We start from the raw sequence: 25150 nt of genomic DNA on the forward strand, positions 1-25150 counted from the left end.
TAATACCCACCTAAGGCCATGGGCCACACCTCCAGGTTACCACTGGAAGGGAGAAGCAACCTGGTATATCGATGCGACTCTAAACAACAGCCCGTGTGTGAAGGCCCGGGGGCACTTCGGGATTGACCAAGAGGAAACACGTGTTGCACAATGATAGGATCTTGTCGGTACAGCTGTCAGAAGAGGGAACTCCCACAGCAAAGGGCATAAAGCCATCTGGGGCAGTCTGGGGCGGCTCAGTTTTGTGGTGCCAGGGAGTGGACCAGAGCCCAGTCCTGCCCCAGACACAGATGGGACCATGAATTCCAACCAGAGCTTCAGCCAGAAGCGCTCAGGTTCCCTCTATGCCACAGGAGGCAGCTGGGGCCGGCCAGGGAGCTTCCCCCGGGCTCCCAGTGTCCATGGTGGTGCCGGGGGTGTTCGCATCTCGCTTTCCTTCTCCTCACCGAGCTGTCCACTCCCTGAAGGGTCTTGGAGGTCTGGAAGAGGCAGCTCCCTCCTAGGCGGAAATGGGAAGGAGATGATGCAGAACCTTAATGACCGCCTGGCCACCTACCTGGAAAAGGTGCGTGCCCTGGAGGAGGCCAACGTGAAACTAGAAAGCTGCATCCTAAAGTGGCATCAGCAAAGAGATTCAGGCAATAAGCAAGACTACTCCCAATATGAGGAAAGCATCAGCCACCTGCAGGAGCAGGTAAGATCCTGGGTAACCCTGGAACTCAAGAGGGGACTGCATTTCCAGGAGACCCATGAGAGGAGAAATCAGTAGAAAAGATAACTTCCTGGAAAATGATGAAAAGAGCTTAAAATAATCACAAACAAAAGTATTCAAGGATATTTTCTTTCTTTTCCCTAGTGGCTCAGATGGTAAAGAGTTTTTTCTTTTACTTATTTATTGCTGTGCTGGGTCTTTGTTGATGAAGTCCTGAGCTTTTCTCTAGTTGTGGAGAGCGGGGGCTTCTCTCTAGCTGTGGTACGGGGGCTTCTCTTGTTGGTGAGCATGAGCTCTAGGGCATGCAGGCTTCAGTAATTGCAGCTCCCGGGCTCCAGAACACAGGCTCAACAGTTGTGACAGGCTTAGGTGGCATGTGGGATCTTCCTGGATCAGGGATCGAACCCACATCTCCTGCATTAGCAAGCAGATTCTTTATCACTAAGCTACCAGGGAAACCCAAGGATATTTTCTTGTGCATGTTGAGTTGCTTCAGTCATGTCCAACTCATTGCAACCCTGTGGACCGTAGCCCAATGGACTCCTCTGTCCTTGAGATTCTCTAGGCAAAAGTACTGGAATGGTTTGCCATTTCCTTCTCCAGGGCATCTTCCCAGCCAGGGATCAAATCCCTGTCTCTTATGTCTCTTGCATGGGCAGGCGGGTTCTTTATCACCAGTGCCACCTGGGAAGCCCAAGGACATTTTCTTATCATACCTTAAATATGGAGTCAGAAAGTCTGTTTTGTATATTTAATCTTCTGTACATGAATTATATAGAAAAAATGGAAGGAAAGCAGGTGCTGTCTGGTACCACTTACAATCTGACAACATAATTGTAATGATCAGGGCTGGTCTTCATTCCTCACGCTCAGTGCGCAAGGCACAAAAGAGCATTTACGTCTCATTACATCAGTTCTGCTCCACCTCAAAGTCCTGACAACAGTGTGATTACCCTTCAAAAAAAGGCTGAGTTGTACTATTCTGGAGATCACACGTAAAAGCTGTCACTCCACTAGCAGATACATCTTTGTGATTTCCCTGGATGCTTCCTCTTGGGGACTGCCAGAAGTTCTGAATTCTAGCCACTCACAGTTCTGAAAAATGGCATATTGCTAGGGAAAAAAATAATAAAAATGGGTCTGATTTTTAGAATTTTAGAGTTAGGATGGATTATGGAGACTTCTTCAAAATATGAATAGCTTTTCAACCAAACATTTAAAAACCTAACTTTATACATACCTTCCACTCAGTCACTCAGTAGTGTCCAGCTCTTTTTGACCCTATGACTGTAGTCCACCAGGCTCCTCTGCCCATGGGATTTTCCAGGCCAGAATACAGGAGTGGGCTTCCATTTCCTACATCATTATACCTTATGGGATGTTTCATAACATTGGCTAGAAGTACAGGGAATCCAGTCATCTATGTTATGTTTTAAAGCTATGTAAATTCTCCTAAGTAAAGCAGTACCAGAAAATTTCCTGTAAGATCATGATTGAACCTATCCTAGAAAGAGCATCAAGGGTTTCCAACATTTCTATGATACTATTTCTCAACATTCAGTTGTCCCTGCTTGAATCAAGATAATAGAAATCTGTCCTTATAATGAACCCTAATTATTGAATAATCAACCTAACAGCTGACTGTGTAATTGTCTTAACTATATAGTACATGGTTGTCTTTACCAAAAAAAACAAGGTGACTCAACAAACCTTACCATACTGTTTTTATTAATAAAGTTGCTTTGGTTTTAGAATGGAGAGGACAAAAGTTTTTTCAAATGGGGAGCTAAGAACATAACTCCCAAAAGAAACGTGAGGTTAGACCTGGTCAAATAATGCATCAGCCGACAGCAGAAAGAGGGAGGAAAGGGGATGGAAAAATTTACTGAGCAATTATTATATGCCAGGCATCATGTCAGGTACCGAATACACTCATCAGCATGGTCCAAGAGCTTTCTGCAATGATGGAAATATTCTGTATCATCTGATTTATTTCTCACCACAACCCTGGAAAGAAATTGAAGCTCAGAGAAGTGAAGCAGCCATCCAAAGCCACCAGGAAGAGCTAGGGCTGGGATTCTAACCTAGGTCTGTTTCTAATGGCCTCATCATTTCCACATAGTGTGGTGCTGGCCAATCTGCCTCATCAAAAATGATGCTATTTGTTAATAAAGATAGTGCATTCCATTTGTACTCTTAATCATACAACACGTATTTCATACCCATTATCTCATTCTGTGAAGCAGGTGTTTTTATCCCCAGTCTATGGGTGAGGAGACTGAGGCCAAGTGGGTGCCTAAATTCTTTGGAACAGAATTGAGAAAAGCGAGTGGGGACAATTACAAGGAGTGGGTGGCTGGCCCACCCTCCAGGAAACCCCAGGTTCTTGGTTCTGACACTAAATAGGAAGCTCCTTCAGCTTCAAATTATATTCATTTCTGGATTTCTTACTTCAGTTGTTTTTCTCTGTGTTTGAAGAAAACAGCTATTTGAAGTTCAGATGCTCTATCAGACCTCCCCTGTTTATAGGTGACAAAACAGAGGCCCAAAGAAGTCCCACCATGCCCAGGACTTACCCCTTCCTGGGCCTTTCAAGACTCATGAAATGTTCTGAGCAGATATAGTTCTCTCCCCCCCCCACTTTGTAATCACCAACTCAATGGACACGAATCTGAGCAAACTCCAGGAGATAGTGAAGGACAGGAGAGCCTGGCGTGCTGCAGTCCATGGGGTCACAAGGAGTCAGGTATGACTTAGTGATTGAACAACACCCCCACTTTAGGGATGTTAAATGTTCCTCCAAAAGTCTGTAAGAAAACATTTCAGGAATTCCCTGGTACTAGTGGTTAGGACTTGATGCTTTCACTGCTGTGGGCCTGGGTTCAATCCCAGGTCAGGAAACTAAGATCTCACAAACCTAATGGCCAAAAAGAAAAAGAAAGAAAGAAAAGAAAATGATTTCAAAAATTAATCCATTCCTTTGAAACACAGAGTTGGACATCGTCATACAAATACTAAGGTGCAGAATGGCTCTCAATAGTACTATATTTGGCTCATTGGTTTACAGTCACAAGTTCTGTTCTCCTGTCCCTAGTAGATTACACACCCTGAAGCAATGAGGCTACACTAATACACAAACTAGATAATTCTAAAAGAATGAACTCAGGTCCTTGGGGAGAATCCAGGTGATTAATTACAACACAATGCAATACCTATGCCTCATATATTATTTCTCAACCCATTCTTGTTCATTCATTACTGTGAAGGATGGCTCAGAAATAGTGGTTGTATCATAATATTGTATCAGGTAACCCAATGAGGAAGAAATAGTTTCGGTTTTTAAATTTTTTCTATATCAACTCATGCACTATAAGAATGCTACCTGGGGAAATCAGACTTTTGATGTGGGTTTTGGCATGGATAAATTATAATTTAATTCAGAAAAACCAAATAAGTTCACAGATGATTTTTTTAACTATACACACTGCTTTGCATCCTTCTTATTTGAAATAAACTTTTCATGTGGAGTATTTTTAGATTTACATGGTACAGAAACTTTCCATAAATCACTCAGCTCCCCTCATCATTAAAATCTTCCATCACCATGGCACATTTGTCACAACTAACGAAGCAACATCAGTATACTTCTGTGAAATAAATTCACCTTTGTCTCAAACTTAATATCTATATCAGTATAGAGAAAGTGGCATTATTTTTTAATTGAAATAGAGTTGATTTACAATGTTGTGTTAATTTCTGCTGTGCAACAAAGTAGATCAGTTTTATATATATTTATATGTAGATGTATAGATATCCCAGGTGGTACTAGTGGTAAGAACCCGACTGCCAATGCAGGAGACATAAGAGACGTGGGTTTGATCCCTGGGTTGGGAAGATACTCTGGAGGAGGGCATGGCAACCCACTCCAGTGTTCTTGCTTGGAGAATCCCATATACAGAGAAGCCTGGTGGGCTACTGTCCATGGGGTCACCAAGAGTTGGACATGACTGAGGCAACTTTTTTTTTAATATTATTTTCCATTATGGTTTATCACATAATATTGGATATAGTTCCATGCACTATACATTCTGTATAACACAGAATATTGTTTATCCATTCTATATGGAAGTGATGTTCTTAATGATTACTCCATGGTCTTCCAATTAAAAGTATATTATACATAAGGTACTTCATTGGAAAACTGTGGTGTTTCCAACACAGGTCGTATGTTTTATTTTCTGATTTCATGGAGTGTACAGGGCATGGATTCTCTGAATGTCAAGCAAAACCTCAGGGAACAGCTGAGGCTAACTGCAGGGATCCCCAGGCCATTTTGGATGGAGTTACTTTTCATCTCCCATGAGCTTAGATCATGCAAAGACTAAACAGATGGAGGGGAAAAATTGGTAAGAAATCGCTAAGCAGCACTGTAGAGGAAAGACAAGGAAATATCTACAGAATCCCATTTCAGACCCATGGAAGTCGTCATGATACCATTTGGAATCCACTAAGGGAATTAAGAAGTTGGGCATGGGCAGCCAGTCTGGTTATCTCCCACCATGAACAGCATCTCAACATTTAAACCTTAGGATTTATCCAGTGCAGACACTGGCTCTAATTACAAAAGTGCTAGCCTTTGTAAAAGAAAATTAAATTTTCTTTACATTTTTCTGAACTAATTTAGCTTCAACTGATTGTTTTCAGAGTGTCTAGACTGTGCCCAGAAATGCTATTTTACATTATTTTATTTAATCTCTTCTAATCTAATTCTCATAACTCTGTGGTTGTTATTATTTCCATTTTATGGATGAAGAAGCCAAGACTTGGCAGAGCTCACTCAGGAGGTAGGTGCTGGAGCAGGACCCCAGGCCCTGCTCTGGGAGTTCCAGACCCAGTGTTCTGAACACCTCTGAATCCTGCTATTGTGTATTCATGACACAAAATTCCAAGTAATCAGTGGAACTTTGAACAGGGCCAGATTTTTGAAAGGTGTCTTTGTGTCAAAGCATAAGTTTGTCCTAAGAAAATCCTCTCTAATTAAAGCAACTATCTGCATAAATACGATGGGAATATCACAGATTCTTTGGCTCCAAGTAAGTTACAGAAGTTTGGAGCTAGGACCCCCAAGGTCACTTGTTTTCAGTACAAGCTCCTTATTTGTAAACAGTGTTGATGGAACTGAAATCCACAGAGTTGGGTAACTGACCCAAGTTCACACCAATGGTCAGTAACAGGAAATAAAAGGAAAATCTGCTGGTTCCCAGTTCAGTGCAATGCTTGGTACAAAAGTAGTATACTTTTGACATTGAGATATCTTCCATCCAATTTTCCCCAAGACAATGACATACATTAAAATTGAGTGTCATATATTATTTCTCTGATATGTGTATTTCTCTGATTACTACTACCCAGGCAATGGCACCCCACTCCAGTACTCTTGCCTGGCAAATCCCATGGACAGAGGAGCCTGGTGGGCTGCAGTCCATGGGGTCACAAAGAGTCGGACACTACTGAGAGACTTCCCTTTCACTTTTCTCTTTCATGCATTGGAGAAGGAAATGGCAACCCACTCCAGTGTTCTTGCCTGGAGAATCCCAGGGACAGTGGAGTCTGGTGGGCTGCCGTCTATGTCTATGGGGTCGCACAGAGTTGGACATGACTGAAGCGACTTAGCAGCAGCAGAAGTATTTACAAATCAAACATTTATATACTCAATTTCTCAGGTGGATACTTCAACAATAATTCTATTTTTAAATAAAAAATATATACACATCTAGTGAAAGTCTTTAACTAGAGGCAGTTACAAAGTTAAAGTTTTAACATGAAGTTTACTAATCTACTTAATTTATGGTAGAGAATTATTTCAGTTAATATTTTTAATTTTTTGTTTTTGACTGAAGCAACTTAGCAGCAGCAGCTGATATACAATGTTTCAAGTGTACAGCACAATGATTCAGTTATATATATATATATCCTTTTTCAGATTCTTTTCCATTATAAGTTATTACAAGAAATTGAATATAGTTCCCTATGCTATACAGTGTGTGGGTGTGTGTGGGTGTGTGTGACATAGTTGCTCAATCATGTCTGACCTTTGCGATCCATGGATTGTAGCCCACCAGACTCCTCTGTCCATAGAATTCTCTAGGCAAGAATATTGGAGTGGGTTGCCACTCCTGTCTCCACAGGATCTTCCTGGCCCAAGAATCAAACCTGTGTCTCCTGCATTGCAGGCAGATTCTTTACCATCTGACCCACCAGGGAAGCCCATGCAAAACAGTTGCTCTTTGTTAGTTATTTAATATATAGTAGTGTGTATCTCCGGAGAAGGCAATGGCACCCCACTCCAGTACTTTTGCCTGGAAAGTCCCATGGACGGAGGAGCCTGGTGGGCTGCAGTCCATGGGGTCGCTAGAGTCAGACACGACTGAGCAACTTCACTTTCACTTTTCACTTTCATGCATTGGAGAAGGAAATGGCAACCCACTCCAGTGTTCTTGCCTGGAGAATCCCAGGGACGGGGAAGCCTGGTGGGCTGCCGTCTATGGGGTCGCACAGAGTCGGACATGACTGAAGCGACTTAGCAGCAGCAGCAGCAGTGTGTATCTGTTAATCCCAAATTCCCAACTCATCCTTCTCCCCTTTCAGTTAATATTTTAATAGCTACAACTGGGGCATTCTCATCATTGAATAATTTACAAACACATATACATACCTATAAGTTATGCATATGCCTATGGTCATTTAAGGCAAAAAATAATTATGGTTAATTCAGTTCATTCACTTAGTTGTGTCTGACTCTTTGTGACCCCTTGAACTGCAGCACACCAGGCTTCCCTGGTCATCACCAACTCCCAGAGCTTGCTCAAACTCATGTCCATTGAGTCAGTGATGCCATCCAACCATCTCTTCCTCTGTTGTCCCCTTCTCCTCCTGCCTTCAGTCTTTCCCAGCATCAGGGTCTTATTTCAAATGAGCCACCTCTTCACATCAGGTGGCCAAATTATTGGAGTTTCAGCTTCAACATCAGCCCTTCCAATGAATATCCAGGACTGATTTCCTTTAGGATTGACTGGTTGGATCTCCTTGCAGTCCAAGGGACTCTCAAGAGTCTTCTCCAACACCACAGTTCAAAAGCATCAATTCTTTGGTGCTCAGCTTTCTTTATAGTCCATCTCTCACATCCATATATGACTACTGGAAAAACCATAGCCTTGTCAAAAAACAAGTCGGACAAAACAAAAACAAGTCGTAAAAACCGAGTCAGACACGACTGAGCGACTTTCACTTTCACTTTGTGTGGCTCTTACTATATAGTTAAAAGGCATTTTCCACAATTACTCTCCTTCCCCCGCCTATATCATTCTTTGAGCAGTTGCATCAATCCTATCAAAAGCCAATATAAAAAAAGACAGTGAAAGTGACTGCAGACCATACCCTTACTACAAAACCACTCTTGTGCTTTGCATTTAGTAAGTGCTCAATAAATATTAATTGACTTGACTGCTCATTATTCCACTGCTAGAAAATAAAGCCTTATCTGCTGTTAAGTCAGATTCTCAGGAACTGGGCAGAAATGCAGCTGTCCTGTGGATTTGCATGTGACTGAAGTGACTCTTGGTGTGTGCTTTACAGATAGCAGATGGCAAGGTGAACAACGCTCAGATCATCCTTCTCATTGACAACGCCAGGATGGCAGTGGATGACTTCAGCCTTAAGTAAGTTCCTTCTTCACAGTGTTGTGGTGGGTGGGGGGAGGGGACAAGGGTTGGTTTGGTTTTGGGAATTGTTCTTGCTCCTGTTTCTGTTTTGCAGAAAGAATACGTATCTCACCATTACCCATGTGTAAAATCTTACTAAGCTATAATAAAAAGGCATGCAGCTGCTGCTGCTGCTGCTGCTGCTAAGTCGCTTCAGTCACTAGGGTCCAGACAGATCTGTCTGGACCCTAGTTTAAACAAATCAGATATAAAATACACTTTTTGGTATGGGGAAATTTGAATACAAACCCTTCAGTTCAGTTCAGTTCAGTTGCTCAGTCGTGTCCAACTCTTTGCGACCCCATGAATCGCAGCACGCCAGGCGTCCCTGTCCATCACCAACTCCCGGAGTTCACTCAGACGTCCATCGAGTCGGTGATGCCATCCAGCCATCTCATCCTCTGGCGTCCCCTTCTCCTCTTGCCCCCAATCCCTCCCAGCATCAGAGTCTTTTCCAATGAGTCAACTCTTCGCATGAGGCAGCCAAAGTACTGGAGTTTCAGCTTTAGCATCATTCCTTCCAAAGAAATCCCAGGGCTGATCTCCTTCAGAATGGGTCTCCTTGCAGTCCAAGGGACTCTCAAGAGTCTTCTCCAACACCACAGTTCAAAAGCATCAATTCTTCGGCGCTCAGCTTTCTTCACAGTCCAACTCTCACATCCATACATGACCACAGGAAAAACCATAGGCTTGACTAGATGGACCTTTGTTGGCAAAGTAATGTCTCTGCTTTTCAATATGCTATCTAGGTTGGTCATAACTTTTCTTCCAAAGAGTAAGCGTCTTTTAATTTCACGGCTGCAGTCACCATCTGCAGTGATTTTGGAGCCCCCAAAAATAAAGTCTGACACTGTTTCCACTGTTTCCCCATCTATTTCCCATGAAGTGATGGGACCAGATGCCACGATCTTCATTTTCTGAATGTTGAGTTTTAAGCCAACTTTTTCACTCTCCTCCTTCACCTTCATCAAGACGTTTTTTAGTTCCTCTTCACTTTCTGCCATAAGGGTGGTGTCATCTGCATATCTGAGGTTATTGAGATTTCTCCCGGCAATCTTGATTCCAGCTTGTGCTTCTTCCAGCCCAGTGTTTCTCATGATGTACTCTGCATATAAGTTAAATAAGGAGGGCAACAATATACAGCCTTGACGTGCTCCTTTTCCTATTTGGAACCAGTCTGTTGTTAGATGATATTAAAAACCTATTGATTTTTATGTTACTATGCTTATTTAGAAAACTCTCTTTTCTTAAAAGATACATTCTGAAGTATTTAGGGGTTGAAAGGACATAATGTATATAATTTACTTTAAAATACAAGATAGAATATAGATGAAATTAATATAGCAAAATGTTAATAGCTGCTAAATCTAAGTGATGGACATATGGCTGTTTATTATGCCATTCTCTCTAATGAAAAAAATAATATTGGATCACCATCATAGAAAAACCTGCATGAAATGTAAAAAGTAAGAAGTTCAGCCTAAAACTAAGGTGAATCCTTCCAATAACAAGTGTTCTGTTCTCTTCCTTCTAACCAAAGGTATGAAAATGAACACTCCTTCAAGAAAGACTTAGAAATTGAAGTTGAGGGTCTCCGAAAGACCTTGGATGATCTGACCATTGTCACCACAGACCTAGAACAGGAGGTTGAGGGGATGAGGAAAGAGCTCATCCTCATGAAGAAGCGTCATGAGCAGGTAGGACTCCCAGGATCTCCAGGTACCAGTACAGCTCTTAGTCTACGCATTTCAGGGGACTCAGTCGCTCCAGAAGAAACCACCACCTGGATGCCAGCTCTATGGTCTTCAACCTAAATAATCATAAGGAACCACATACATATCTAATTTTTCCGTGTTCACAGTTATTTACCCTGGTGTCAAATACAACAGCTAAAACACAATTCCAATTAACTATGACATCAGTCAACAATTTTGTTAATATACAGCGTTTATCTAGACCTGTTTATTAATATGATGAGAGAAAAAGAAATGTGTAGGATCAAACTTCTTTCATTAACCCAATGTGCAGCAAGTTGGAGAACAACAGAATAGACTTCCACGGATCCAGATTATATTCAATATAGTTATATTCTATAGTAACTCGTAGTTACAGTTACTATATATTTGATATAACTATTGGCAAAAATTGAGTCTCAATTGCCAAAAGCATTTAACTGACTTTAAAAGTTAGCATCCATCTAAAATCCCCAAGACTCTGATGAAAAGATAGAAAAAAAAAAAAAAATCCCCATTTTAGGCAAACAAAACTGCTTATCAAAGAACCTTGCCTTCTGCACAGCTGGTTAGACATGATTGTAAATTAAACCTTTCCTATAGTTTCTTGGTTTCATGATACCTCGTGGGCATCATCCCTACAGAGTCATAATACACTGACAAGATTTGGAAAGTCTCTACACCATTTGGCTTTGGGTTACTGAACTGCTGCCCCAAAGCTTTGGCCTATAACCTGAAATGTTCAAGTGTTTCATTGTGTCATCATTTCACTCATGAACACTTGTTGAAGAGTACTTCACACTCTATGTAAGCAAAATTCCTTGTAAAATGTTTTCAACCAGGGATTAAGTCAGTAATCACAGGGGCCATTTGACTACCTGTCCAGTGCTATTCTTTACTTCATAAAATTATAAGAGAGGGGCTTCCCTGCAAGTCCGTTGACTAAGACTCCTCACTTCTTCCACTGCAGGGGCCCTGGGTTCAATCCCTGTTCAGGGAATTAAGATCCAACATGCAGTGTGGTGTGGCTAAAAATATGCTTTTTTCCCCATATATATGTTTTGTCATCAACAAATAATAACTGAGAAACCAAACCAAGCCGATGGAGGAGTGGCAAACACATAAGCTGAATTTTTAAAAGATCTGTGTACTGCTGCCCATCAACATACTTCTGGCCTTCTGATTGTCAGAACTGATTCATTTTTTCTCTCTGTGGTTAAACAGGAAGTGGAGGAACACCGTGTGCCAAATGACTTCAAGGTCAACGTGAAGGTGGATACAACCCCGGGAGAAGATCTGATTAAGGTCCTAGAGGATATGAGGCAGAAATATGAGTTTATAATTAAAAAGAAGCATCAAGACTTGGACACTTGGTATAAAGAGCAGGTAAAAGAAAGATGCCCAAACTTCCCAAAGTTTCCACTTACAAGTGGTCCCAATGCCAATGCCTCTCTTCTTTTCGTGGTCTCACAGTCAGCAGCCGTGACCCAGGAAGCAGCCAGTCCAACAGGTGTGCAGAGCAGCCAAAGTGACCTTCACGAACTGAAGCGCACTTTCCAGGCCCTGGAGATTGACCTGCAGGCACAGTGCAGCAAGGTGAGTTTGAGCTGGAAACATCTTAGGTCAGGTACCACCTCCTCCACAAAACCTTCTTCTCTCCGGGGCCTGTCTCTCCAACTCCCTTGGGGCACTTCTCCATCCAAACTCCCACTTTCCATCCAAATTGTCCACAATGAGGATGATAAGAGCTATCATTTATTGAGGTGTCCATGCTGTGCCACATTCATTGCATTCAATGTCATCAATCCTCACATTAACCTTTCCAGATAGGTCTGGTGTCCCCATTTTGGAGATAAGGGCACCAAAGCCCCAAACAGTTAAGTGAATTGACCAGGGTCACACAGTTAATAAGTGGCCAGTGGTGAAGCCACACGGTGGTGTGGGGTGGGGGTGGGGGTGGGGTGGGCAGTTCTACACTCTTAAAACCCCTATCAGTGCTCTCCCCCTTACAACCATGCTGCCCCCTCCCAGTTCCAAGAAAGAGAAATTCTGGTGCTGACATGAGTAAGTAGCAAATCCAGGCTTGGCTGACTCCAAAGTGCTGCTCTATTATTGTGTATGTGTCTTATACAGTGAACAGTCTTATACCCAGGGAACAGTAAGTTCTTGTGTCTAAGTCATTTCTTTGATCTTCATGGTTTTCAGTAAAAATGCTTCTAGGAGTGTTATAAGCACTTAAAATTCATTAAATAAAATCTATCGTTGAATTTCCTTCTTAGCCTATCAGAATCTTCTAATCATTCATCAATACCATTCCCCAGTGCTACTCTGCTCTCAGTCTTGAGGAGAAATAATTAGTTCATTTTGTTGCACCTGGTAAATTACTGTCACATTTTAAGAATCAGTGACGATGGACAGCCATTTAAAATGCACACTGTCAAGGTGATGATAATGAACACAGAAATAATTACAGTATTTTATATTATTTAAATACAAATAAATTACTATATTTTAAAATTACCTAAATAGTTTTGTAGCTTTCAGAACATTTTAGCATTAGATATTTCACAACAACCCTGCAAGGTCAGCTTGACATTTACATCCAGTTTCATGCTTTCTACTACCTGACACTATTCTAAGTAACTGAGGATTTGATAATAAAGGACTTTGTATACTACTGTAGACGACAGACAATAAAGGCACAAATCATCAAAATAAATAATATGCCAGATGGAGGAAAATGCTGCAAAGAAATGAAACATGAGGGAGAGGTTAGGCTTGCCAGGAGAAGAGCTGTCATTTTAAAACCAGGTAGTTGGGAGAAGCTTTACTGTTAAGGTAAGAGTTGAGCAAAACCCTCAAAGTGATACGAAGATGCTTTACATGGCTATGGGGAGGGAGTTCCAGGTGGAGGGAATAGCAAATGCACAAGCTATGAGGCACGGGTGCGTCAGACAGGTTGGAGGAACAGCCAGGAAGCCAACATGGATGCAGTGAGTCAACAGAAGGAAGAAGAAAGGAGAGAAGAGGAGGCCCTAGGGTTATTCCCCTTGACCCTTAGAGGGAAGTCAAGGGAAATTTGAAACAGAGGGTATAGACAACTCTTTGAGGAGCTCTGCAGTAAGCAAAGGTGAGCAAAGAAATTGGCTGATCACTGAAGGTAGTTATGGGCTTGAGAGAACAAATTTTAAGGTGGAAGAGATTCTATGTGAAAGCTGGTGGGAATAATCTAGGAGAGAGGAAAGCATTCATGTTGCAAGACGGTAGGTAATTGCTGAAATAATCGTGGCACAGACAGGGACGGTTATTCCCCTCATAACAGGAGGGGAATGAGTGTCGACACAGACTCATGTCTGTGGGCGGAAGCTGGTGGAGCTGGTGGGAGCCCTCCCCTGAGGGCTTTCATATCCTTGGCAACAGAAGAAGCAAGGTCATGGGCTAAGAGAAAGGACAGGGATAAGAGGGGTTTGCAGACAGAAAAGAAGGGACAAAATATCCCTTTGGGAGAACAAGAAAGTGACGAGACCAGGGACATGTTGGGTAATAGCCAGGCAGCATGAAGGGCCTCCTGGACGTTAGCAGCCCTGAAGTGCAGGGCACTTTATTAGCTATGAATGTCTCTTTAAGATTAAAGTTATGTGCGCTAGAAAAGTAGGTGGTAAATCCAAACAGAACAGGGACTTGAACTTGGTTCTCTGCTTCCTTCATTTTGCAGCTTTCAGAATTTCCTCAAAAATGACAATGTGTTTGTTACCAGAGTCACCAAATTAAAATGGAAGACACGCAGTGAGATTTGAATTCAGATGAACAAGTGTTATTTTAGTATAAGTTCTTGTGCAATATTGGGGGAACATTTGGAACACATTTATACTAAAAAAAAAATTACCGATTGCTCATCTGAAATTCATACTTAATCAGGTGCCCTCTATTTTATCTGGCACCCTTACTTGAGACCCTTCTCTGAAAATACAAAAAGATAGCAGTCCTAGCTACTATTTCCTTCTAGGACCTTTCAGTCTGGCCAGAGACAAAATATAAGCAGAAGTAGGTAAGGAACAGATCAGGGCAAGGTGGGGTATACTCACTCCCAAACAAGCTACATCAACAATAAATACTACAGGAATGCAGCTAAGTTGCACAGAACTCCCTGACACAAAGGCTTTATGCCTAGAAAAATGAGATTCAGAAAGTCCTGACTCCTCGTTGCCTGGCTCCAAACCTAAAAGTCAGCTCCTCCTCACTCATCCCCAGCTCCACCAAGACACCCAGCAGAGTGGTTGGTATATTCTCACTACTCAGCAAGCATGCGTGCTCAGTTGTATCCAGCTCTTTGTGAGCCCATGGACTGTAGCCCACCAGGCTCCTCTGTCTGTGGAATTTTTCAGGCAAGAATACTGGAGTGGGTTGCCATTTCGTCTTCCAGGGGATCTTCTCCACCCAGAGACCAAACCCACATCTTTTGAGTCTCCTGCATTGGCAAGTGGATTCTTTACCACTGTGCCACCAGGGAAGCCCAACTCAGCAGGCTATTAAACCAAGCCATCAGCCAGTAGATGAAAGAAATTTCATTCTTCTTTCAGAAATCTGCTTTAGAAAACATGTTATCAGAGACCCAGTCTCGGTACTCCTGCCAGCTCCAGGACATGCAACAGATCATCTCCCACTATGAGGAGGAACTGACGCAGCTACGCCATGACCTGGAGCGTCAGAACAACGAATACAAGGTCCTCCTGGGCATCAAAACCCACCTAGAGAAGGAAATCGCCACCTACCGCCAGCTCTTGGAGGGAGAGAATGGAGGGTAAGGCAAAGACTGGCAGGGGAGGACAATGAAAAGTGTACCCAGCCTTGTGTGCATTCATGTACCCTATGGTCCCGTTGGCCATCATCCATGTAGAGAAAGAAAGGCTTATGCTGAATTTCTCCTGTAGCTGCTTAGATCAGGTTGTATTCCGTTAAGTAGGAAGTTTGAATTCATCAACTGTTATTCCCAGGACACTAAGATTTGAAGTCAACAGTTTCACTTAATATTTTATATCTCTAGAAACAAACAATGAAGAAAGTTTGGCTACAGTGTTTCCCAGTGGGAATGCACCCAATTTTTGCTCAAAAAAGAAAAAAAAGATTGAGGAATCTAACAGCAGGAAAAGACTCATAAGAGATTGAGATGTCCAGATATTTTATCTGGAATCTCTGACTACTTTTGGTATAACTGTCCACAAAAGGGCACATATGTTCTATGACCCAAGAGAAAGGGTTAGAATGTTTTTAGTACATAAATAAAATGTTATTGGACCAAATTCAAAACAGTCTGAAAAGCCCAGGGGTTTCACACTTCAGAGGCAGACCCTGGAAAGGATCCCAGGGAGGCAAAGCCTGCAGCTGGCTGAAAGGATGGAGGTGACTCAGCAGATTTCTCCCGCCCCCAGGGTTAGTGGGAGGTAGTACTCCCTGCCTTTTGGTCCAGGAGGGTTCTCCCATGAACTCATGACCTTGAAACTACAGAACTCAAACAATTATCCTCATTAAAGAGCTATGAATGTACTAGCAGGCAAAGGAAGTTATTTCATCTTGAGACGTTTTTATGGTTGTTGCTAATACTAAAATGAGCCTTTATCACTTTTATAGGAAAATGGAAGAATCTAAGTCAAACGTCAAAGGTAAAAAATACTCTTTCATTGTTTGAATCTACCTTTTTTTTTTATTGAATCAGCACATTTATCCATCCTTCAATAACCATACTCTCTGGTGTACTACTGAATGTTCTTTGTTCAGTTTTTATTTTATTGCCAAATGGCCAGGAATATTGAATCAACTTAAATTAGATATGGCTGAACCAAGTGAGCTCTCAATTTTGTCCTAAACAATATATATATATATATATATATATATATGAGCTCTTTGCCAGCAGTAAAGTAGATAAAAATAATCATTGATATTATTATATCTCTATTAAATTATGGGCTCAATGGACATGAATCTGAACAAACTTTAGGAGATAATGAAGGACAGGGGAGCCTGGCACACTGCAGTCCATGGGATTGCAAAGAGTCAGACACAACTTAGTGACTGAACAACAATTAAGTTATGGAGTCTGCCGGCCAAACTCCTAGGAAATTAAGGAAAAAACTATGTCCCATAATTTCCCAAACTACATTCTGTTGAATACTAGCATCCCATGAGATTTTAACTGTGTATTATAAAAGATGTGTTCTGTGGCCCGGTATGGCTGGGAATACTATGTACCACTATCCTCTTGGTGAAGAATCAGGCTATGTTTCAGCATTGAAGATGGAACAAATACTGCTGCAAGGAAGAAAAAGTAAGAGAAAGAAACCACAACAAAATTTATTTTGTTTAGCACAGTGTTCCCAAATACCTTTGACTAGAGAACCCTATTTTCTCAGATTACAATTAACATCTCACAGAAAAGTTTAAGAAGTCACAGTCTGGGACAGGTGGCACTTTCTGATTAGTTTATGATAAAATGTTCTAAGGCATTAAAGGTTCAGGGACTGAGAGTCCAAGCAACCATCACAGAATAGCTGGCTTCATTGCCATCCCTCTGCAAGATCCCAACACAGGGTTCTTCAGCCTCTCTTTGGTCATGTCCAGGGTCGGGGAACCCATTACTGGAGAGGGTGAACAATCTACTATTGGAGAACCTTGACTTTAACAAAGTTTTCCCTGGATCTCTATTACTGGTTTCAATTCTTCCCTCTGGTCTAGAATTGGTATATTGATGCATCAACAAAGCACTTATTCAAATAAACCTTATCTTTGAAAACAGTGACCATGATAAACATTCCTGGCTTCTCATGATCTTTCATATGGCATACTCTATAGATCTTAAAATGAGGTCCCCAGAATGGCATTTAAGGCTCTGTACGTTCATAGAATCTATGATGCAAGGGCTCAAAAGCCCATATAAGCAGAAAGGACCCCTCCAAGCACTTGTGGTCCAATACTGGATTCTGTATCAGGAACACTTGGGGTGAAGGTCTTGACCTCTAGAAAGTGACACTGTTCAGATACCCTCATTTCCTAGAAGGTGGGAGGAAAATCTTCCTTGGTAAGATCTTTTTTCACTCCATCAGAGCCCACCATATTGCTTAGTGATCATTCTAGAGAGCCTTTGGGTGCTGAGAACAGGGGCCTGGAAAGGAGTGCAGTTCAGATGGTGGGGAGAGCATGGCAGTGACCTCTTTGTTGCTTTTTTTTTTAATTTGCAGCTCCAAAGATCAAGGCCATCACACAGGAGAGCGTCAATGGAAGAATAATTCTTTCTCAAGTGAATGAGATCTGAAAGTACAAGTGAGGCCAATAAAAATTTCTGCCTGTTGTAAAAACTATTTCCCCTCAATGGAAAGTCCTTGCCCAGGTGAATTCTAAGAGGTTTCCTTGGAGTTAACAAACTCAGAAAATTTTTTCTCTGTAACAATCCCACCATAATGATCTTCATATATTGCTGCACTTTTTCAATTAAAGTATGAGTTCATGAGCTTAAAGCTCTACTTTACTACCACAGTTGTCCGATTACCATCATTGTACATGTTTTATAGCCAATAAAACTCCACACAAGCTGCATCGTGTTCTTTTTTTTTTTTTTTTAATATCATAAGGCAAGACAAAACCTCAAGATAAGGTCAGTCTTGTCTTGACAAGACCTCTTTATCCTAAAAATGGATCCTCGGAGCATTGTCCATGAAAGGGCGACAGGGACCTTAATGCTCTGAAGGTGTTTGCAGCAAACACTGGGCAGAATTATTACCTGCAGCGATGCAACTGGGGACAAGATGCGGTTCACAAGGCTCTCCAAGATCTCTAGACTTCTTCCAGCAGAAAAGTGGGAGTGGGGCAGGGATAGAGAAAGGAATGCCCAGAAAGGCCTCACTGAGATGACCAAAAACTATTCTATCTCACAGATGAATGAATGAACAACTTCAGTGCCTAAAAGAGAGTTAAAACTAGAAAAGGAAATTCAGGGGGAAAAATCCTCATTACAGATAGATACTGAGACCCTAAAAGGGGAAACAACTCATCCAAAATCTGAGTTGCAAACATTAGGATCCAGGATATTATGTTGAGGTGTAGTAAGGACTAAAGAAGACAGACTAGGCACCTCTGCCCCTGAAGAAGATGTCTTTTTCTCAGATTTTAGTTGTGTGAGCTGCTAGTCCAAGGCTGGTACAGAGGAGCAACACTGGAGAAAAGGAAGACAGAAACCTACATATTCACTAAGACATCATCAGAAGGCCATACATGAAAACAATAGGATATTAACAATTCAATGGACCATCAGTTCAGTCGCTCAGTCCTGTCCGACTCTTTGCAACCCCATGAATTCCAGCATGCCAGGCCTCCCTGTCCATCACCAACTCCCGGAGTTTACCCAAACTCATGTCCATCGAGTCAGTGATGCCATCCAGCCTCTCTGTCCATCACCAACTCCTGGAGTTTACCCAAACTCATGTCCATCGAGTCAGTGATGCCATCCAGCCATCTCATCCTCTGTCATCCCCTTCTCCTCCTGCCCCCAATCCCTCCCAGCATCAGGGTCTTTTCCAATGAGTCAGTTCTTCACATGAGGTGGCCAAAGTGTTGGAGTTTCAGCTTCAGCATCAGTCCTTCCAATGAACACCCAGGACTGATTTCCTTTAGAATGGACTGGTTGGACCTCCTTAAAGTCCAAGGGACTGTCAAGAGTCTTCTCCATCACCACAGTTCAAAAGCATCAATTCTTTGGCACTCAGTTTTCTTCACAGTCCAACTCTCACATCCATACATGACCACTGGAAAAACTATAGCCTTGACTAGACGGACCTTTGTTGGCAAAGTAATGTCTCTGCTTTTCAATATGCTATCTAGGTTGGTCATAACTTTCCTTCCAAGGAGTAAGCGTCTTTTAATTTCATGGCTGCAGTCACCATCTACAGTGATTTTGGAGCCCCAAAAGATAAAGTCTGACACTGTTTCCACTGTTTCCCCATCTATTTCCCATGAAGTGATGGGGCCAGATGCCATGATCTTCATTTTCTGAATGTTGAGCTTTAAGCCAACCTTTTCACTCTCCACTTTCACTTTCATCAAGAGGCTTTTTAGTTCCTCTTCACTTTCTGGACCATAGGCATGAGCTTTACCATTTGAGCTACCCGGGAAGCCTTCCCTAGAAACTCGGCTGGTAAAGAATCAGCCTGCAATGGAGGAGACCTGGCTTCGATCCCTGGGTTGGGAAGATCCCCTGGAGGAGGGCATGGCAACCTACTCTAGTATTCTTGCCTGGAGAATCCCCATGGACAGAAGAGCCTGATGGGCTACAGTCCATAGGGTCACAAAGAGTCAGATGTGACTGACTAAGCACAGCACTATACAGGCATGGGCTAGTCAAACTCTCCCACTTTACAGACAAATAAACTGAGACCCAGACAATAAAGGCATGGACCCAAACACTCACTGGATTATTGCAGTTGGATCTAGATCTGAGCCTCTAGACTCCATGTCCAGTTGTTAACCTAAAAGTACATTTAGTTCCATGTTCATCTAACACATTGGCAATACCCTGAATACTTTTTGTCTCTATGTTTGCATACTCCCTTGGAAAGGATTGCTTTTGATTTTTTTCTGACCTGGGATGTGTTAAAACTGGATTAGTCTTCCCTTTAAGGAAATAATTGGTATTTTCTGATTCTCAATACCCAAAGAATAGAAAATCAACCCTTAACAATCTGAAATTAGGCAAAAGGAATCCAGGATAATCACATGATTGCAAAAATGTATCATTGGTTTAAATGAAATACCTTAATTCCCTGGGGTAAAACTATAAATTTATCTTTACTGTGTGATTACTTCCAAGAATTTCAAAAATAACCAATTTATAATATCTTCAATGAATTTTTGTGCAATACCTCTCTGTGCAAATTTTGATGATTTGGGGGGTGCAAGAAAAGATCCATATTAGACTATATTAGTCCTCTTTTTCTATTTCATTCTACCAGAACTTCTTCATGTTAATAAGGTACTATAGTCTCAAGGCATATCTTAAAGTGATTTTTTTTCTCTACTTTAGCATCAATTCACTCTGCTATTTTAGACATTATCTCTTTTTTAAATCTAGATATTAGACATAAAATATACTTATTTTCTCAAGATGAAATTTAGCAATGCTAGCAAAATCTTTTGAAGAAATATTTTAAGACCAACATGACAAGCTGAAGGTAAAGTTTTAATACTAGCCCCAGAAAATAATCAACTAACCTTACATTTACTGTTATCACTTACATAGGATTTGGTAGTCATAAATCAAAACATAAGAATAATTTTTCAGGACTTCTCTGGTGGTCCAGTAGTTAAGAATCTTCCTTGCAAGGCAGGAGACATAGGTTCGATCCCTGTCAGAGAACTAAGATCCCATGTGCTGCTGAGCAACTAAGCCCGCATGGCACAGCTACTAAAGCCCGCGTGCTCTGGAGCCATGCCCTGCAACTGCTGACCCTGCAAGCCACCACTAGAGGCCACACACCCCAGTAAAAGATCACACAGGATGCAAAAAAGATTCCACCTGCTGCAACTAAGATCCAACTCAGCCAAACGAATATTTTTTAATTTTTAAAAAAAGGATAATTTCAATCAAGCAGCTAAAATACTCCCAAAGTATTCATTTTCTCTGTACCAATTAAAGTAAACCAACTTATCCTGGTTTGTTCAGGAAACCCCTTAGTCCCAAGCAAACTGGAGTTCTTGGTCAGCCTATTGATAAGGAATTGCTCTTGCCTTACTCTATTCAGGCTGCTGTAACAGAATACCACAGATTGAGTGGCTTATAAAAACAACAGAAATTTATTCCTCACAGCTCTGGATGCTGGAATGTCCAAGGTCAAGGCACCAGCAGGGTTACATTCTGGGGAAGGTTCACTTCCTGGTTCATAGCCTGTGCCATCCCATGATGGAAGGGGCTTGGGAACTCTGTGCAGTCTCTTTTCTAACAGCATTAATCCCATTCACAGAGCCTCCACCCTCATGAACTAAATACCTCCCAAAGACCTCACCTTCTAAAACCATCACCTTTGGGGGGTAAGATTTCAACATATAAATTTTTCAGACAAGTAGAGAGGAATTAAACCATTTTCCTGAGTAAAGAGACAGTTGCACAAGTTTAGACTCTAGGCAGCATAGAATAACGTCTCTCACACATCTGAGTAAGTCCAAAAATATTTCAAAATATCCATTACAAACTGATTAGTGCCTGTAGGTTCAGGCAAGTTGCCAACTGAGAAGGTTTCATTTGTATTTGGTTTTGACCCACGCACACCCAATCCACATAAAAGAGTTGGTAACAAATTCTATTGTTTCCATTACAGGAACACTTCAAGTAAATAGCAGCTATTCCATTACCCAAAATCCAATTAAAGAAATATTTGGCTAATCCAGAGATGTATAAGATGTATCAAGTATTACTTTGGAATATTTATGTCAACATATTTTTCAGTAGTACCATAATAACATAATTGAGTAGATAGATCCATTTAATATTTTTCAGTCCAGTCAAATGCATGCCTTGACTAAAAGCTCATTTTTCCATTAATGTTTTTATATACCTACCCTGTTAATGATGTGTGGAATTGGAAACTAAACTTCATAAAAATTCATTATTAAGGAATGTAGCAATTTTATGTTGGTAGAAATGTCATAGAGCTGAGATAAGAGCAAGAAGATGAATCACAAATTATGGTGGGGAAAGGTAGGTAAGAGAAAGGGACCTGAAAAAGTTACTTTAGCACAGAGGTTCTCAAACTTGGCTGCACCTTAGGATCAACTGTGGAGATTAAAAAAGTCTAATGCCCAGACAACTTATAGATCAATCAGTTCAATTGATTGTTGATAGTTCAATCAAGTTTTTTGAAGGTTAAAATATAGACATCCATATATTTTAAAGATTCCCAGGTAATTACAATGTACAACCAAGTTTGAGAACTTGTTGCTTTAGTAGCATCAAGTGCTTTTGTATTTGTTTGTATGTTTCCCATATTTCTAATTGTTTAATACTCTCATGAGAATTAATTACTTGTTCAGTTCAGTTCAGTCGCTCAGTCAACCCCATCGACTGCAGCACACAAGGCTTCCCTGGCCATCACCAACTCCCAGAACTTGCTCAAATTCATGTCCATCGAGTCGGTGATGCCATCCAACCATCTCACCCTCTGTTGTCCCCTTTTCCTCCTGCCTTCAATCCTTCCCAGCATCAGGGTCTTTTCCAATGAGTCAGTTCTTCGCATCAGGTGGCCAAAGTATTGGAGTTTCAACTTCAGCATCAGTCCTTCCAATGAATATTCAGGACTGATTTCCTTTAGGATGGACTGGTTGGATCTCCTTGCAGTCCAAGGGACTCTCAAGAGTCTTTTCCAACACCACAGTTCAAAAGCATCAATTCGGCGCTCAGCTTTCTTTATGGCACAACTCTCACATCCGTACATGACTACTGGAAAAACCATAGCTCTGACTAGATGGACCTTTGTTGGCAAAGTAATGTCTCTGCTTGTTAATATGCTGTCTAGGTTGGTCATAGATTTTCTTCCAAGAAGCAAGCATCTTTTAATTTCATTAATCACTGCAGTCACCATCTGCAGTGATTTTGGAGCCCAAGAAAATAAAATCTCTCGCTGTTTCCATTGTTTCCCCATCTATTTGCCATGAAGTGGTGGGACCGGATGCCATGATCTTCATTTTTTAAATGCTGAGTTTTAAGCCAGCTTTTCAACCTCCTCCTTTACTTTCATCAAGAGGCTCTTTAGTTCCTCTTTGCTTTCTGCCATAGGGTGGTATAATATGCATATCTGAGGTTATTAATATTTCTCCCAGCAATCTTGATTCCAGCTTGTGCTTCATTCAGCCTGGCATTTCTCATGATGTACTCTGCATATAAGTTAAATAAGCAGGGTGACAATATACATCCTTGACGTACTCTTTTACCAATTTGGAGCCAGTCTATTGTTCCATGTCCAGTCCTAACTGTTGCTTCCGGACCTGCATACAGATTTCTCAGGAGGTGGGTAAGGTGGTCTGGTATTCCCATCTCTTTAAGAATTTCCACACTTTGTTGTGATCCACATAGTCAAAGGCTTTAGCATAGTCAATGAATCAGAAGTAGATATTTTTCTGGAATTCTCTTGCTTTTTCTATGATCCAATGGATGTTGACAATTTGATCTCTGATTCCTCTACCTTTTCTAAACCCAGCTTGAACATTTGGAAGTTCTCAGATCACCTACTGTTGAAGCCTAGCTTGGAGAATTTTGAGCATTACTTTGCTAGCATGTGAGATGAGTGCAATTGTGTAGTAGTTTGAACATTCTTTGGCATTGCCCTTTCTTTGGGATTGGTATGAAAACTGACCTTTTCCAATCCTGTGGCCACTGCTGAGTTTTCCAAATTTGCTGGCATATTGAGTGCAGCACTTTCACAGCGTCATCTTTTAGGATTTGAAATAGCTCAGCTGAAATTCTATCACCTCCACTAGCTTTGTTGTAATGATGCCCACTTGACTTCACACTCCAGGATGTCTGGTTCTAGGTGAGTGATCACACCATCGTGGTTATCCGGGTCATTAAGATCTTTTTTGTATAGTTCTTCTGTGTATTCCTGCCACCTCTTCTTAATATCTTCTGCTTCTGTTAGGTCCATACCATTTCTGTCCTTTATTGTGCCCATCTTTGCATGAAATGTTCCCTTGGTATCTCTAATTTTCTGGAAGAGATCTCTAGTCTCTCCCATTCTATTGTTTTCCTGTATTTCTTTGCACTGATCACTTAGGAAGGCTTTCTTATCTCTTCTTGCTCTTCTTCGGAAATCTGCATTCAGATGGATATATCTCTCCTTTCCAGGTACCTAATCAAATATTTTCCCAAAGCTCCTATAATGAATTCTATGATGAAAATTTGTCATGTTATTTTAGCCTCTTCATTTCTTTTACCGCTTAGATTTTCGTCAGAGCAAAGTAAAATATTAACATATGCAGATAAGAGGCTCCTTAGGCAAAATATCTCTAAGCCAAGCAACTAAAAGATTTAGTATTGGGAATACCTAAGTAAATTTTTCCTTAAAGAAATATCAGATTGTTTTAGTATTTCCCACAGGTACATTTTTTATTTCTCTAACAGTTAATTAGACATCATGCATAAGCTCAAATTAAAAAATAGTAGCTTTAGAAGAAAACACAGCAATCAACTAATTGAATCCACTTGTTTAAGAAATGAGACAGGTAAAGTGTAGAAAGGTTAGCCAAGCCCTCCTGAGATTCAAATCTCATTCCTACCTACATATAGCACCTCTGACATATGGAAATATCAGAACTGAAGACAGCATCACATAATTTTTAATACTCATTGTTGTTGTTCAGTTGCTAAGTCGTGTCTGACTCTTTGTGACCCCAAACTCATAGCAAATTAAAAACAACAATTCTAAACATGAACTATTGAAAAGTCAAGATAATTAGGGCATTAACTCTTAAGTTGAAACAATTTGCAAAAATGCCAGTAATTGCAAGAAAAAAGTAAGCCTAAGATAGGTACTAGAGGTTGAGTATTTTTATTTTCTCTACATATGGTCTTAAATAAATTATTTTACATAGACTATATGTAGCATGGACATTTTTTAAAGCTTATATTGTGCCAGATGATATACCATACCATTTCTCCAGGGGGAAAAGTAATATAATTCCAAAATTACATTTTATGGACATCAAGCAATATTGTATTATGGTTACATATGCACCTATCTAGCCTTTCACTTTAGAAAATGGATACTAAATGGTATTTTTTTCTGATTATGCAGTAGATATTGGTGGCCCCAATGAATCCATACGACCACCACCATCACCCTACCCCACACACCCCCTGCCCCGGGACTCATGCCTTTCTGTAATTTCTCCCATATTTACTTTGTCCTGGGCCA

General features: G+C 41.1%; 1 protein-coding gene across 1 annotated transcript; it reads left to right on the top strand.

Annotated features, from left to right (window-relative positions):
* Nucleotides 1-219: 219 nt before the first annotated feature.
* On the top strand, nt 220-17790 carry KRT23 (keratin 23). The gene is made up of 8 exons (XM_006068641.4): nt 220-694; nt 8348-8430; nt 10013-10169; nt 11430-11591; nt 11679-11801; nt 14786-15006; nt 15834-15865; nt 17438-17790. The coding sequence occupies exons 1-8, from the start codon at nt 299-301 to the stop codon at nt 17509-17511; spliced, it is 1248 nt and encodes a 415-aa protein (XP_006068703.1). The 5' UTR covers nt 220-298; the 3' UTR covers nt 17512-17790.
* The last annotated feature ends 7360 nt before the right edge of the window (nt 17791-25150 follow it).

Source organism: Bubalus bubalis, chromosome 3 (genome assembly GCF_019923935.1).
Source record: "Bubalus bubalis isolate 160015118507 breed Murrah chromosome 3, NDDB_SH_1, whole genome shotgun sequence".
NCBI classification, from domain to species: Eukaryota; Metazoa; Chordata; class Mammalia; order Artiodactyla; family Bovidae; genus Bubalus; species Bubalus bubalis.

What these genes read in the sequence shown, in the direction of transcription:
- KRT23 (XM_006068641.4), top strand. Translation starts at nt 299, where the DNA reads ATGAATTCCAACCAGAGCTTCAGCCAGAAGCGCTCAGGTTCCCTCTAT. An exon ending in TGCAGGCACAGTGCAGCAAG is followed by an intron (nt 11,802 to 14,785) that starts GTGAGTTTGAGC and finishes TTCTTCTTTCAG; the next exon opens with AAATCTGCTTTAGAAAACAT. An exon ending in ATCTAAGTCAAACGTCAAAG is followed by an intron (nt 15,866 to 17,437) that starts GTAAAAAATACT and finishes TTTAATTTGCAG; the next exon opens with CTCCAAAGATCAAGGCCATC.